We start from the raw sequence: 17,790 nt of genomic DNA on the forward strand, positions 1-17,790 counted from the left end.
TTCTGACAGACTCGTGAGCAGATAAAAAAAAAGAGTTAGATAACTACGATATGAAGAAGAAATCCCGGGAAAATAGACAAATATGGACCTCCGTGATAAACAGTTTACGTCACGTACGTCTTTCCAGCCACATGACAAAGTACGTCCGGGTCACGGAATTATTCATGCTTTATGAAAAACACCTCTCTAAACATTAACAATAATTCACATTTGTTTATATTTAAGTGACATTTGTATAAAATTTCGGTTTTAACACAAGGTTGATAAATGCAGCCAATGGAAATCACTGCAGCCTATATGAAATATACAGTATATATTGCCTTGTAGCGCAAGAACTATTCTAGGCTCTGAGGTAAACGTAGCAAATACTCAGAAGAGTCTGTAGAATCAATATATGGTGTCATATTATTGGTGTACTGCATAATTGCATCTTTTTCTGGCATTTTACTCCACCCATATCATAGGCCAAAAATCAATCATTGTATATTAACGAGGTTCAGCCAACCTTTTGGCAAAGGATGCAATGATGGCTATTAAAACTATCACCTTTCATATTTTATGTCAGCAAAAAATAAAATTCAAATATTGTGATCCCATTTATGTCATTTCAACTCGCCCTTTTATTTTGAAACCACGAAAACAGCGAAAGGCAAAACCGGAAATTCTAACGGCACTAAATTAAACTCACTATCAAATTTGGAGCTCAGAGAACAACGAGCGCATACATGAGTATTCACGCTCGGTCATGTTTTGACAATTTTGCTGTTTCTTTTCTTGTTGTCTGCGATCTCACTACTACTTCATTATAGTATGAATGAATGAAGCCGTTTCAGATGTTATTGGACCAGCTATATTCTATATTTTCACGTATTACACAGATACTTGGACAGCGACAGTAGCTTCAATATCAACGGAGGCGCCGACTTTACGGTAGGAGTTGGAGTGATTGATGAATGAAGTAGAGCAATATCTCGTTACAATGGTCAGTCAGTACAGAGCGTTCATAGGTGGGTTTCATTAGGGACAATACGTAATTATTAATTACAAACAAATGCAGCCAGTAAGTGATGATTGTATTTGCAGTACATGTCCCGTCAGTCTAGATGGGATTAAAGTGAATTGTTTGAGTGTAATTTATAAGTGACCCTGCACTGTTTGTGCCTCCTTTGTTTCGAGCTGCAGGTCTTCCTCAGAGCAGCAACCATGTATGAACCAGAGTCCACAGAGTCCCCCGGATCTGGCTGTGGTTCTTTAACAAAGAAAAGCTCACAGTGGGGTCCAGAGATGGTGGCAGTGAAGCTGGAGGAAGAAGTTGTAGATGAGAATGGTGTGATGGGGAAAGAAGAAGAAAGAGAACATGTCATGCAGATGGGTGTGATAGTGAAAGAAAAAGACAGAGGAGAAGAAATTAAGGACGAGGGAGTGATGGTGAAAGAAGAGGTTGGAGTAGAAGTGGAGATTGTAAGTCTTTGTTGTATAGCGGTGAGTGTCATTGCACTGCTGTAAAACGTCAAACTTGGCCTTTGTTTGTCCCCAGTGTTAAATAATTTCTGTCTCTGCTTTACAACACGTTTACGACCAATGACAATAGGCTCCACAAGGCATAATTTAAATACACCAGCAAAGACAAGGTAGGTAATAGACCTACGCTAGACAAGGTAGGTATAGACCTACGATAGACAAGGTAGGTAAGCCGCTTTTCCACTACGGTGCTGACCTGGTGCTGACCCGGGTCAGCCCGCTTCGTTCCCCTTTTCCATTCGTCGTTCCAGGTCGCTTCGGTCCCAGGTCAGCTCGCTTCTTTAGCTCCACATCAGAGCAGGGTCTAAAATTTCATATCCGGGTCTCTTTGCCAGGCTGCGTGTGACGTGTGACGCTGCACACTGTTGATTGGTCAATGGAAAATCGTCATCCCATGTCCCATCCCATATTATTTCTTCACTAACCGCCATCTTGAAATACCACATTCACTCTAGGAAAATGTCACTACATTTTCTGTAATAGCTTATTAATAAAGATTCGGAAAATTATGCTGACCATCGTATTATCTTAGTTTAATGTCATTTCAATGAATCATATAACTTTTATTTACAACAAGCACAACACAAAAATCGCTATTATGCACCGGCTTTGTCCGTGAATAACACCGGCTGTGGAGGTGTTACAAACACAATACTCCTTTGCTAACTTCACCATCTGTCTACGGTCATTTTGAGCCCTTAACCACCGCGCTGACACCCCGAGAAGTTATGCTTTTAACCGTAAACTCGATGAACCGGGAGTTCGCCGTTCACTCATGAGTCAAATGCCGGTTTTAACAGGGAATTCGCTCCGCGCTGTGTCCACGGTGATAGGAGTGGAGGATCGACTCCATTCAAAAACTTTTGAATTCCCTGGCTTCTCCTCTTTCCGGACACGTTTGAATTGTTATCCTAACCCCCGGTAAACCGAAGTTATTAACCCGCAAACGGCACCGTGTTTGTCTGTGAATAACACCGGCTGTGTCATGAGTCAAATGCCGGTAGATTCGCGTCTTGTCGGCGTTTCCCGATGATGATACTACAGTTCATAAAGCAGACAAGTGAAGGCAGTGGTTTTAAGGGTTCAAAAAACATGACTTTATTATGTGTACATAGCTTCCTCTCTCTCTTTCTCTTTCTCTCCCAAAAAATCACGGCTGTTGCTGTGTACACCCGGAAGCTTTTTGCCAGGCTGCGTGTGACGCGTAACTCCGCCTACTATCGTCTACTCCTCCTACTAGTCCGGGTCGGTTTGTGTATAATGGAAAACCAGAACAGATCAAAGTGACCCGACCTGACCTCGAACTGATCTAACCCTGCACTAACGCGGGCTGCTGATGGAAAAGCACCAGTATAGACCTACGATAGACACGGTAGGTAATAGACCTACGATAGCAAGGTAGGTAATAGACCTACGATAGACAAGGTAGGTAATAGACCTACGATAGACAAGGTAGGTAATAGACCTACGATAGACATAGACATGGTAGGTATAGACCTACGAGAGACAAGGTAGGTCTTCTTCTTCGGCTTATGGGTAGTTGTTTTTCCTCTCCACTCCACCAGGCTCGGGGCCGAGGGGCTACCCTTTTACCACCCCGAGACTTGGTTGAGGGGCTCACCCGGGCTATATTTCTGGACACCCCTCCAGAAGCCACGTCATCGTCTCGTCATCTAATACCGACAGACCATGCATCCCGTTGGGTGGGTGGTACACCGGGCAATCCAGGATAACATGGTCTGCGGTTTGGTCCTCTGCGCCACACTCGCACGACGCATTTGGGGCCAAGCCCCATCTGTGCATTGATGAGCAGAAACGCCCGACGCCGGTCCGGAGACGATTGAGCCTCACCCAGGATAGCCTTGTCAAGTCCATCCCGAGGGGCTCAGGGCCGGCAACTGGGATGTGGTCGCGGAGTTTGGAGGTGTTAGCCTCCCACTCCGCGCGCCACATATAATCCGCCCATCCTGCCGCACTGATGTTGAGATCTCTGCATTGCTGCCTGAGATCCTGTGCGGCAGGCACAAATGGGTGTCTCGACTTGAGACGCCGGGAGGGCTCCGCTGTTATAGTGAGCCTATCATGGAGCAGATGGTTATTAAGCTCCATGGCCCGGCAGGCGAGACGTGCTGTGGCTCCCATGCGGCGGAGGCCTGCGGGCTGGATGCCTGCTAGGATGGGAAGGTTGTCCACGGGGGTAGGACGCAGGCATCCTGTCACAATGCGCAAGGCTTCGTTTATAGGCGAGTCGATGAGGCGGGTGTGGGCACTGCGACACCATACTGGGGCGCAGTATTCACTAGTTGAATAAACGAGGGCTAGGGCTGCCGTGCGCAAGGTCCTTGCGCCGGCGCCCCAGCCCGAGCCAACCAGTCGCCTCATCAACGCCACACGAGCTGTTAACTTCTTGCGCAGTGACTCGAGGTGTCGGCGAAACGTGAGCGTCCTGTCCAATGTCACGCCGAGATAGATTGGCTCAGCGGAACATGGCAGGGGAGTTCCATCTAGGTGTACTCTAAGCTCACGTTTAGCCTCCCTGTTGTTAAGGTGGAAGGCAGCCGACACCGTCTTTGCCTCGCTAAGCTTCAATCTCCATTTCCGGAAGTATGCCACTAGTGTCTGCATGTCCTGGCTCAGAATCCCCTCCACAGACTGCCAATTTCCAGCAGAGTACACCACAGATGGACATCTATTTCTGGTACTGGATGGGGTAACGTTAGATGTATAGCTTTTTGTCTGCTTGATAAACTGCTTTGCTGCTGCCGGTGTCTGTGAATGTTCAACCCTCAACGTGGCTTAAACCGGAATATTTTTTTTGCAATAAAGTGTTGCTTATCATTAACATTTATCAATTGTCTTTGTACCATAAAGTCAGAAAACGTTTTAGTTCTGATATATCTAATACAATAATTATAATTGTTATAGTCTACAGTACATTTATTTAAATTGAAAATGTAACTAACCTCTATACAGTAGGTAACAAGGACCTGTAACTAACCCTCTATACAGTAGGTAACCTGTAACTAACCCTCTATACAGTAGGTAACCTGTAACTAACCCTCCATACAGTAGGTAACCTGTAACTAACCCTCTAGGTAACCTGTAACTAACCCTCTATACAGTAGGTAACCTGTAACTAACCCTCTACTGTAGGTAACAAGGTGCAGTCACTCACATGTGGAGGGGCCGTCCTCTCTGGTCCATTGGCGCTTCTGTTTATGTTTGCCTGCAGCATTGTAGTGGACTGTGTCATGTGACATCCTCACTGCTGAATCTGCGGCCGACCCCTCGCCTAGAGCATAAAATACCAAATTCCAACAATTGACTAACAAGTTGATTGCATGGCAATAAAACAATTAATGATGTATTATTGTTTAGATATGAAGCTGTGAGAAACACCCCAAAGACCAACGCAGGACACTCCTGATATGGTCAACACTTCTGTTAGATACGACTTTGTCCTAAACTCACAGTGATGATCATGTGACTGTACCGGCATGACAGGACAAACACATAGACACAGACTGCCAACACACAATCGCACCCCCCCCACACACACACACACACACACACACACTCATTCAGTATATACATTCAAACATAACACACTTCCACTCATTAATAAACTTTTGTCCTAACCCGCACAAGCTCATCCTCTCTCTCTGTCTCTCTCTCTCTCTCTCTCTTTCACACACGCACACGCACACACACACACACACACACACACACACACACACACACACACACACACACACACACACACACGAAACATGATAGTTATTCTGATGACCACTTTGGAAATTGGACCGGAAAATAGAGGTTGTGCTTCGCTACAGGGCTAAAAAAGCAGGCCAGAGGAAGTCCTTTCATGGTATTTAATGTGGCTTGTCACCACCCAGTAGGCCTACTCATGCTCTCAGAAACAGGTTACAATGTGGTTTTGGCAGAAATGTACTGACTGATAATAATAATGATAATAATAATAATAATAATAACTTTAGTTGTGTAGCGCTTTTGATCTTACTGACTCCAATCCGCATGTCATGACAAGGCAGAAACCTGACATCCGAAAATCTCATGTCACTTACCCTATTTTCTCTTCTATACTATCCCCCTTCTCTTTGCCTAGTCTCTCTCTATTTCTCTTTATTTCTCCACCTCTTTCTCTCCCTGCACTGCCACTTTAAGGCCACATTAAGCGTAAGACATTTTAGTTGAACGACGAGCTGTAAAATATGTAGTAGCCTATATTAGCCTACTGGTACTGGATTCTTTGATCCTCTTTTGAGATGTATACATGAGGGTAACGTTAGATGTATAGCTTTAAATACTCTCTCCGTCTTCTTGATGAACTGCTTTGCTGCCAGGGGTGTATGTATCTGTGAATGTTCAACCCCCAGCGTGGATTAAACCGGAATTATTTTGTTTATTAAGTGTTGCTTATCATTTGTCAATTGTCTTTGTACCATAAAGTCAGAAACCGTTTTAAATCTGATACATCTAATAGAATAATTATAAAAGTCACAGTCTACAGTACATTTCTTCATTTTTCAAATGTATGAGATTAACCGTTTTAGTGAACTTTTATTTTTGGTAGGGAGTCCCAAGGTCTCTTTTACAGTGGAGTCCTGCAAAGATACTATTTACAACCATACTGTACTGTATATCATACAAAACATTATAAAACAGTCAGGAAAACAAACACATTTTCAATAATAGCATAACAGTGTCATTGGCATATAAATGCCGGTTACAATTATTTACAGAAAATCCACTAGGCTATTGATAATGTCATTCGTAAAAAGACCCGGACGGATAACCGATCGTTGTTATAAGGCTAAAATAAGTGTTTAGTGTACATTAATGTTAGAGTGAACATTGTTCAGTAATTGTAACCACTTTATTATCGATAACATCAAGGTCATGAATAAACAGGCAAAATATAGATTCTCCCCCGTATCTGTAGCAGCTCACATCAGGTTCAAGATCCGAGTCTACCGGGCGATACCAAACTCTACCGGGCGTTTTTGTTTACAGACATCGACAGATTTATGGTGTTATTTGAAGGTTTTCTAGCTAATGTTAAATGGGACATTTATTGTAAGGGGGGAGGAGATGTGATGTATTCACCGTTGCCATGGTTTTGTTAACGCTATGCATACTGGGTATTGAAGATGCCATGTTCTTATGTTATGTTGGTCTAACGTGGGGCTCCACAGTTGACAACAATAAATAATAATAACTTTTTATTTGTATAGCGCTTTTCCTGCAAACGTTGCAGCGTATAGCCGTTGTCTGAGTAGTGCATGTATACAGGTGAGGTTCATTATAGTCCTCAGGATATATTAAATCGTCCAGTGTGATAAAAATAATCCGCCCAATCTGGCAACACTTGGGTGTGAAGGAGCTCCAACCTCCCTTTTTGACGCACAGTTGTTCAGCCAATCCGCGAGGTGGAACTTGAAACCGGAAGTGACGGACAAAAACAATAGTCGGGAATCGGAAGATGGCGTCAGATTCAAACGGACTTTGAGGATAAGATTTAAATTGAAGTAAGTTAGTTTGTTTGTTTTGTTGTTATGCCATTCACTTTATCGATATCGAGTTGTGTAAAGAGTTATATCGTATGTATGCATACTGCGCACTATTACACGAGGTAAGGTGCTGTTTCTCTCTTTCGTTAAAAAGAAACATACATGTATTTTACAGCGTTGACGTCGTCATATATCTGTCTTGTGAGCGTTGCTGCTGGCAAGGCAACGGTAGCTAAGCAACCCCCTCCCCAGGTAACTACCTCTCCACCTGGGTCTTTAGTTATATAAAGACATATGTACTGTAGTACTCCTGGTCAGTTATCTCGAGGTAGGCTAGTAGTAGTTTGACTGCACGGACAGTGTAAGCCTATATCATCTATATCTGCGCAGTTCCCGTTGATGGCTAACCTAACCATAGATAATATATATACGGTATATGTATAACATCTATGAACCTAAACCGTTCTGGTCCCCGTGTTGAGATCGAGCCTTCATCATCATCATCATCATCTCGCAAGCTTCATTGGTTTCCAAGGTTACCGTCGGGCTTTGACTGTGGTTGAACCAGGCAGCAGCGGGACCCTCTTCTCTGTCAGCGATGCCGACCGAGCCGCCAGGCGGTGCCCATCGACAGCGCCACCATGACCGAGCGAAGCGCAAGGACAGCGGGCAGCCCAAGCCCTCCATGCGGGCGTCACATCCCGCCAAGAGCTCGGAGGAGGAGGAGGTCAACAGGTACGGGAAGTCACCGTTTTATCCCCCGGTGGACCGGACAGCTTACCGTTCTCTGACCCAATAAGATGTATAGATGCATCGTTAGACACACACACTCGTTGGTTGCGGTGCTAGTATAGATTCAAACGTGCCCTGTCTTTGGGTCTGTATGTGCTTTAACCAACCCAGCTCGCCTCGGCATGCTTTTGAACAGTTCTGGGTACGAGACGTTTTCCACTATACAGGACCGACCCGGGAGTCGGGACTGAAAGGAGTAGTTACGTTACGTTTTTTGTTATGCTTGTTGTAAATAAAAGTTCTATGATGCATTGACATTACATTAAACTAAGATAGTACGATGGTTAGCATAACTTTTCTAATCTTTATTAATAAGTTATTACAGAAACAGTAAGTGACATTTTCCTAGAGCGAAATCTGTTGTGGTATTTAAAGATGGCGGTTAGCGAAGAAATCTATGAACATGGGATGACGATTTCCATTGACCAATCAACGGTGTGCAGAGTCACACGTCACACGCAGCCTGGCAAAAAAGTACCTTTCGCTACCCATCGCGAACAAGAACTATTGTTCGGCACGGGTACCAGAAATGGCACGGGTACTTTTGGCAGTGGAAAAAGGATAATAAACCGGGCCAGCCTGGGCTGGCCCTGTAGTGGAAAAGCGCCATTAGTCTGTACTTTACTATTGTGTCCACTCTATTTATTCCGTATTTTTATTATATTTATTCCCTATTTGTATTCATTATCTGTTATGTGTCTTTTTATCCCCCATACTCTTTTAATCTTGCTGCTGTGAGAAAGTAATTTCCTCTCGGGGATAAATAATAAAGAACTTTAACATACAAAATAATTTTGTCCTATTCATCAAATCATAGAGGTTTGCTTTGATTTGGTCAGGGGACTTGGATTTGAAGTGTGTGTGTTTGTGTCTCTGTCTGTGTGCGCTGCTGTGTGTGTGTGTGCGTTGTCAGGTTGAAGCAGGTCATTAGCACCCTGGAGGCCAAGCACCAGGGTTGCCATGGCGACAAGGGGGACGGGGTGACTGAGGGGGAGGAGTCAAGATGGCGGGTCAACCAGCTGGAGAAGGAGAGGCTGGAGCTGACGGCACAACACAACCAGGAGGTAGGCTGACGTCCCTTCTGTCGTCCCCCCACCAGGGGTCTCTATCCCTGGGTTACAGGCCTGGGAGGTGCCCCCCCCCCCCTCTTCCCCCCGGAGGTCACTATCCCTGGGTTAGAGACCCTGGGAGGTGCCCACCCTCTCCCCCCTGGGGGTAATTATCCCTGGGTTACAGACCTGGGAGGTGCCCCCCCCCTCCCCTCTCTGGAGGTCAATATCCCTGGGTTAGAGACCTACAGTCATGGACAAAAATATCGGCACCCTTGCACTTCTGTCCGATAATGCACCACTTCTCCCTCCCAAAATGTTGCAATTACAAATGCTTTGGTATTCACATGTTTATTTATTTTGTTTGCATTGGAACAATACAAAAAAGCAGAGAAAAAAAGCCAAATCTGTTATCATTCCACACAGAACTCCAAAAATGGACTGGACAAAAGTATTATTTCAACTTAATATTTGGTAGCACACCCATTGGAAAAAATAACCAAAATCAATCACATCCTGTAACCATGAATTTCTTTCACATCTCTACTGGACTTTTGGACCCCTTTTCTTTTGCCAACTGCTCCAGGTCGCTCACATTTGAAGGGTGCCTTCTCCCAACTGCTGTTTTGAGAGATCACTCCACACATGTGTTCTATGGGATTTAGATCTAGACTCATTGCTGGCCACTTCAAAACACTTCAGGCCTTTATTCTCTGCTATTCTGTGTTGTTCCAAAGCAAACAATATAGGTGCCCCCCAGTGCCCCACCCATTACTTCCATGTGCCCCCCCGCCCCCCCCCCCCAGGTGTCCAGGCTGCAGGCCCAGGGGGCCAGGCTGAGGGGGGAGGTGGAGAGGGGGGAGGCCCAGAGGCAGACCCTGGAGTATGAGCTGGCTGTGGTCAGGAGGGAGGCCGGAGCTGAGCGGCTCCACACCCAGGACAAGATGGCCAACCTGGCCAGCCACAACCAACAGCTGCAGGGTGACTATCTGTTCTGTGTTTGTGTGTGTGTGTGTGGGTGGGTGGTGGGTTTATGTGTGTGTGCACGTTTGTTATGTTTGTAATGGTTTGTGAGGTTTATCTAAGTGTTCACATGCATATTGTGTGTGTGTGTGTGTGTGTGTGTGTAGTCCATGCTGAGGAGCTGCAGCAGAGTGTGTGTGACCTACAGAAGGTCCTGGACATCACTCGCCAGGCCAGGGAGGAGGACCAGCATGCTTTGCAGCAGGAAGTAGAGGAGCGGGACCGGCTGGTGCTGAGTGCCAACGCTGAGAACGACCACCTGACCGCCGAGAACACACACCTACACAGCCTGCTGCAGGTAACACACACACACACACACACACACACACACACACACACACACACACACACAACCTGCTACAGGTAACACACACACACACAAACACACACATGCACAGCCTGCTGCAGGTAACACACACACACACACACACACACACACACACACATGTGGATAGTGATTGTTTCTGAGGACATGGTTGCTCCCAGTCAATTGTCATACTTGGAGAGAGACAAGAGGCAGAAACAAACCCGAGGTACACACATACACACACACACTCTTTTTCTCTCTCAACGTAGTTTAGCCAAGTGGCGCAAAGGTTTTGTATTCATAGCTTTCATGTGACGTCACAGCATAGTGGAAACGCCCACCTGACGGGCAAAAGGCACTTTTTGCGGGCAAAACCCACGGGCAAAACCCACTTTTTGCGGGTTAATAACTTTGATTTCCCGTGGGTTAGGAAAATAATTCCAACGTGTCCGGATAGAGTAGAAGACAGGGAATCCAACACTATTTGAATGGAGTCGATCCTCCACTCCTATCACCGTGGACACAGCAAGGAGCGAATTACCGGATATAAATATTCCCTCGCCTCGCTGACAGCGGGAGTTGGGAGTTTCGTCCAGCAGCCGGTGAACGCCCGGTTGATCGAGTTTCATATTAAAAGTATATCTTCTCGGGGTGTCAGCGCGGTGGTTAAGGGCTCAAAATGACCGTATACTGATGGTGAATTTAGCAATAATAGTCTTATGTTTGTACCACCTCCATAACCGGTGTTATTCACGGGAAAAGCCGGTCAAGGAGGCACCCTTTGCAGGTCAATAACTTTGATTCTCCGGGGGTTAGGAAAATAATTCCAACGTGTCCGGATAGAGTAGAAGACAGGGAATCCAACACTATTTGAATGGTGTCAATCCTCCACTCCTATCACCGTCGTGTATCTTGATAGTTCTTCATGAGTGAGGTGGTCTAAATAGTAGGCAGCCATGTTGAGCGATGTTGCTATGATACTTTTTGCCCGTCAGGTTGGTGGTTGCTAGGGAAGAAACCACGTGACTGAAAGCTATGAATACCGAAGGTAATGATCAGGGGTGCACATAACTGGTGCGCCAGTGCGCATGCGTCGCCAAAATGCATGCTGCGCGGCAGATCAGCCGCATGAAGGCGCTCTTGCGCACCAACAGCTGTAACCGCTGGTAGAGGAATTTATTTCCTCAAAATCCAACTGCTGACTGCTGCACCACTGAGGCACCCGACGAGCCGTCAAAATGTCCAAGAAGCAAGCCCCACTAAGTAATTATTTTGGTGTTCCGCCACCTCCTAAAAAAAAACACCAGACTGAGCCATTACCTGAGCCGCACAGAAAACGTGCATTTGTTGAAAAGTGGCTGCAGGATGTCTGCTGGCTAATGGCTAATGATGAGCGCACCGTGATGTGGTGCAAAATATGCCGTGAGCATCCCAATCTGGCCGATAAAAGCAACGCTTTTTATTTGGGGACAAATAATTTCAGTCATCCACCGTTTGATAAGCATGAGAAAAGCAAAGAGCACGTTAAGATAGTTGAAACTATTGATAACAGGAGCAGCCAGGATCGCAGTCGCCCGCTTGACAGGTGGCAGGACAACATTAGTGAAGAACAGCGTCAAGGACTGTGTAATATATTTCTCCTGGCCTTTCACAAAGCGAAACATGCACGCCCAATGCGTTCATTTGAAGAGGACATTCCTCTATTCGAGAGGCTTGGAGTTAATGTCGGGAGTGCATATCATACACGAGAAGCAGGGTCCCGCATCGTGCAGACTATCGCACAGACAATCAGCTCGGAACTGTTTAAGAAATTAAAAGCAGCAGAATTCTGGGGTCTGCTCTTTGACGGATCAGAAGACATCAACAAAACCGAGCGGGAAATCGTGTACATTGTGTCGGTGTCGAGCAACGGAGAGGTTAGCTCAGATTTCCTTGGATCAGCACAGGACATAGTGGATGGACTTGTGCAACTATTCCAGGAATGTGGTCTCGCGGAGGAGTGGCAGACGAAGTTAGTCTCTGTGTGCACCGACGGAGCGGCTGTCAACGTGGGAGTATACTCAGTATACAACGGCGTCATTCCCAAATTACGTCAGAACGTGGTCATCGGGGATTCCCTGGTGCACATAATGTGCACGGCCCACACCCTGGAGAACACCGCGAAGTCAACTGATCGCATGGTACCATACTGTGAGTCATTCAATCGTTCTGTTGTCAAGTTGCTTAGCTTTTATTTGCAGAAGGGGGGTGTAAAAAGAACAGCACAACTACAAAAACTGTGTGATGAGAATGGCATTGCCTTCCTAAAACTAGGAAAGTTCCACAATATTAGATGGTCTGCATGGAGACAACAGACTCTCTTGAAAATATGGAGACTATTACCTGCCATCAAAATTCAACTGGCTACAAGTGATGACAGTGACCTGAAACATGTCTGCACTCAGCACTTTCACTGTTTCCTAGCCAACATGCTCGACACTGGAGGAATCTTACAGTTCCTCTCCCTCAAGTTCCAGCAAAATAAGTTGAGTATTGGTGAATGCAAAGATGAGCTCATGCTAGCTATTGGACAGCTGACACTTCTGCTTGACAGTGATGGCAAGTACAGGAAAGAGGCTGTTGCAAATGCAGATGCTGACAGGGACAAGATTCATGTACTGAGAGGTCTAATTGAAGAGTTTGAAACCCGATATGAATCCCTCAAGTCATGTAATCAATTTCTAATTTTTGATCCTTCTTGGCCTCAGGAAATGAAAGGCCTCCACAGTTTTGGCAACACCACACTTGATGGCATCCTCCAGAATTATGAGGCCAGCATGTCTGTTGACAAAGACTCCACTCTAAGAGAATGGATGAGGTTAAAGCAGTCAGAAAAACGGTTAGCAGCCTCCTCAGTGTATGACTTGGTCAACATAGTGAAGACAAGCAACCCAGAGACTTACTCCAACATTTGGAAAGTCATTCTGTTGTCCCTTACACTGCCCTTGAGCAGTGCTGCATGTGAGAGGGGATTTTCACACCTCAATATCATAAAAAACAAGTATTTTCCGCACTATAAGGCGCACCGGATTATAAGGCGCACCTTCAATGAATGGCCTATTTTAGAATTTTTTCCATACACAAGGCGCACCGGATTATAAGGCGCACCGGATTATAAGGCGCATAGAATAGATACTGCAGTCAAACGTTTGACTGGGGTTGCGTTACGCCCAAGCTCCACCTACTGCGTTGCGTCACCTCTCCATCGGTGTTGTGTCAACTTCCCGTTGTCCAAGCTCCACCTGAGCGTTGTCACCGTCAACGTTCTACCTGCTCCACTGTCAAAAATATATATTTTTCCACCTCAAGTATCAGCCGTTCGTCATCCATTTTTGCAACAAGCGTCAAGGACCTGCGGTGATTCACAGCTGACTCGCGTGAATAGCAATTCGCAATAGCTGCAACCACGAGATATAGAGTAGTTAGCTACAAGCATTTTCAATCTGCTATTATCTCTATTAGTGGATTAACCGCTGTGGTGATTTAACAGCTGATAAAAATACATCAAGTAGACTACAAACAGAGCAAAACAACACCAGAAAACAACCAATAGGCTATACAATTATAACCAACAACCAATATGTGACAGCTCCTGGTGAAATGTGCAACGTACTTTTTCAGTTTTTACACATGCTTAAACTACAGATTGTAAGCTTTCAAATGATGTGTCATACATTCAAATCAGAGAAAGATTGAACACGACAGGCATATTTGAATGTTGGTTCATCTCAAACACTGAATGGGAGAAAAGTGAATCTGACCAAACCACAACAAACGCTGCTAGCGGCTAACAGCTAACAAAACACATCGCTACGAAGGTCTAAACTGTATTTTAATAACATGACATACTGGGAGAACATCGACATGCTAAAAACACATAACTACACATAACTAGATGAACACACAGTTCTTGCTTTTGAACACGAGCTAAAACGAAAGTATGTTTACAAATCAACCCTCCCTTACCGGTAGCCTCCGGCAAACGAGAATAATGAATCCAATACACAAATGATAAGTGTTTAGTGATCGTTAAACTGTTGTTTATTATATCGAGTGGGTACTTTAAAACTTCAAGTTGAAAGCACCAAGAATCTCACTTTGTTCCCTCGGAAACTCTGTTTAGTCTTCTTTACTTGGGGTCTTGTGGTGTGGGACTGTGAGTAAGCACAACACCGGTGTTTACTGATTACCGTAATGCTGCAAGCGGTGTGAGTGTCCGAATTGAACAGTTGGGTGAGTACGGCATCCATTCAGAGCACATGATAGAATAACAATAGCATTCGCGGAGATTCCAAGATGGCGGCCGTCGTTTACTGATTACCGTAATGCTGCAAGCGGTGCGGCTTTGTAGTTTACCAGTCGTACTGAAACATTTTATTATTATTAAAAAAAAAATATTGGTCATGTAATTTTTACATTTTGATCCATATATAAGGCGCACCGGATTATAAGGCGCACTGTCCTTTTTTTTTTTTTTTTGGACTTTTAAGTGCGCCTTATAGTGCGGAAAATACGGTACAGATCCCGCCTGTCAGACTCTCGCCTCTCATCCCTGATGCACATCCGCCTGTCTGAGATGACAACAGAGATGTTTGACCCAAAGCCAGCTGTTGACCTTTGGATGCAAACAGCTGATCGCAGGCTCAACCAGGGGGGGAGGAGTAAGCCTACAACATCCTCTACCATGGTTAAAATTGAGGACAGTGATAACAGCAGTCAAGAGAGCAGTGATGATTAAGCTTGTAGCATAAATAAATGCTTAGGCTGTAACTTTTTGTTGAAAAGTTTAATTGTGTTCATTGTGTTTAAAGGAGTCTGACAGACTTTCATGCTTAAAGAGCAGTCATTTGATTTTGCATTTGTTTTGCACACAATCATTTGTTCGTTCATCTTTATTTATGAATAAATGTCGTTTTGCTAATATAAGTTATCCATGTATCCCTTTTTTATCCATCCTGTGGGACGGGTTGTGACTCGCGAGCTCGGGGAGCACCAAGCAGCATCCCTAGGTGCTCCTCTGAGCATTGGCCCCAAAACGTTATGTGCACCCCTGGTAATGATGTTGTCCATGGAGCACTACTGACCTCTAGAGCAGTGGTTCCCAACCGGGGGTACGCGGACCCCTAGGGGTACGTGAGGGGATTGCAGGGGGTACGTGGAAAGATTTGGAATTATAATTTATTTCCCTTTCCCAAAAAATAATTAAATATAGTCGTTTCATAAACCTGTTGTTAAAATGGTACGCTGCAACTTAAGTTCCTCCCCGACAGGTAATGACTGTAACACAAGCGGTAGGCACGTCACATTTAAATCACGTTCATTTACGTTCATTTACGCGCGCACGTCAGCTAGGCCTGTCAGTATACCGCAAAGATGGACAGATGGCTAAAACGACCAGCTACAGTAACGGTCAGATCAGAGGCAGATCAGACGGTCAGATCAGAGGAAGATCAGACGGTCAGATAAGAGAAAAAAAGAAAAAAAGGACCCCGCTATTATTTGGAAACATATGTTTTGTGGGGATTTACATGTACATCGGCTGATCCACCACAGCCACAGTGCTTTTTCTGCGGCGAAGTCCTGGCTAATAATTCAATGAAGCCAGCCCATTTACAGCGACACCAGAGCACCAAACACCTAGCAACTGTTGGTAAAACTGACGACTTTTTCAAGCGAAAACTGTCAGAGTTCAAGTCAAGTCAGGCTACACTGAAAAAAGCGGCAAGTGTGTCAAGCAAAGCACTGGAGGCGTCCTATGCTGTTTCATTACTAGTGGCTAAGTCAAAAACCCCACATTCAATCGCAGAAGATCTGATTTTGCCTGCCGCTATGATTTTGGCTCAAACTATGCTGGACAAGAAAGCAGCTGACACGCTCAAGTTGGTACCATTATCTAACAATACCGTCTCCCGTCGGATTGATGATATGTCCATAAATATTGTCGGACAAGTGGTGGATAAAATGAAGCAAGCAGGTCAGTTCGCTTTGCAATTAGATGAAATGACCGACGTTAGTGGGGAGGCTCAGCTGCTGGCTTTTGTGCGTTATAAAGAAGAGTCGGACATAAATGAGCATATCTTGTTTTGCAAGACGCTGCCAGGAAAGACAACTGGCGAGGAAATATTTCTGATTAAGACAACGATCTGGAGTATTTCTTCAAAGACAACGATCTGGAGTGGAAATCCTGCAGTCACATCTGTACCGATGGAGCGGCAGCAATGACGGGTAAGGTGCGTGGGCTGCTTGGGCGTGTGATGAAGGTGAACCCCGAAATTAAGTGGATGCACTGTATTATTCACCGGGAGGCACTCGCCAGCAAAAGGATGAGCCCCGAGTTAAGTGCAGTTATGGATGACGCAGTTAAGGTGATTAACTTCATTCAGTCCCGGCCAATGAACCACAGACTGTTTCAAACTCTTTGTCATGACAGCGGGTCAGAGCATGAGCAGCTACTGCTTCACACAGACGTTCGCTGGCTGTCTCGTGGCAAAACGCTGCTGCGGCTCTATGAATTGCGCATCGAGGTGTTTGCTTTCCTGACAGAAAACGACCTTCCTCTTGCAGCCCTGTTTGAGGATGCAGTGTGGGTTGCGCAGCTGGCATATCTTGCTGATGTCTTCACTAAGCTGAATGAGCTCAACCTTTCACTTCAGGGCAAGTACTCACACATCCTTAACATGTATGACAAAGTGAATGGATTCATAAAGAAGGTTAAATTATGGGAGAGGAAATGTAAGGATGGAGATGTGAGCTGTTTCCCACTGCTTGATGGCCATCTCGCCACCACTGATGCTGACAGAGGTCCTGTGGTGAAAATAGTTAAAGCACATCTGTCCAAACTTGACACTGACTTCAACCAGTACTTTCATGACATTGAAACAAAGTCAGAAAAACTGGACTGGGTGAGGAACCCATTCAGAGTGAATGACAGGAGCAGCAGCAGCCTTCCTGCAAGCCTGCAGGAAAATCTGATGGACATGTCCTCTGATCGTGGGTTGAAGATGGCACATGCTGACAAGTCATTGACAGAGTTTTGGTGTGATGTTGAAAATGAATATCCAGTGCTGGGAAAGTGTGCATTGAATGAACTTTTGCCTTTTGGATCTACATATAATATGTGTGAAGTGACCTTCTCAGCTTTGACCCACATCAAAACCAAGCCAAGGAACAGACTGAGTGTGGAGAGCAGCCTGGTGACTGCTGTTGCCACACTGCCTCCAGAACTGTCAAAGCTTATAAAAGAGAAGCAACCTCAAGTGTCTCATTAAAGCTCAACTGATGAAAAAAAGAATTGCAACTGCTACTGGGTGAGTCTATTTTTCACAATGGTGTAAATATCTATGTATTAAAGGGGAGTGGTTCAAATGATTTCATTAATAATCAGTAGAGTTAGATAAGAAGTTTAAGTGTGTGTGTGTGTGTGTGTGTGTGTGTGTGATAAGTTTTATCCTGTCTCATCTTGTCTGTTTCCTCTCCCCATCAGTCAAGACTCTGGGATGAGAAAATTATGACATCACTACACCTC

At 45.1% G+C, this 17,790-nt stretch overlaps 1 protein-coding gene across 1 annotated transcript in view; it reads left to right on the forward strand.

Moving 5' to 3' along the window:
* Window positions 1-7,653: 7,653 nt before the first annotated feature.
* Window positions 7,654-17,790, forward strand: part of ccdc171 (coiled-coil domain containing 171) — a gene marked incomplete at both ends in the record, with an annotated part of 31,677 nt that continues 21,540 nt past the window's right edge. Inside the window, 4 exons of the mRNA XM_080544035.1 lie at window positions 7,654-7,790; window positions 8,761-8,911; window positions 9,703-9,877; window positions 10,027-10,217. Coding sequence (XP_080400161.1) covers window positions 7,654-7,790; window positions 8,761-8,911; window positions 9,703-9,877; window positions 10,027-10,217 — 654 coding nt within the window. The remainder of the gene's footprint in view (window positions 7,791-8,760; window positions 8,912-9,702; window positions 9,878-10,026; window positions 10,218-17,790) is intronic.

This window comes from Nansenia antarctica (assembly GCF_963989245.1).
Source record: "Nansenia antarctica genome assembly, chromosome: 13".
In the NCBI taxonomy this organism is placed as follows: Eukaryota; Metazoa; Chordata; class Actinopteri; order Argentiniformes; family Microstomatidae; genus Nansenia; species Nansenia antarctica.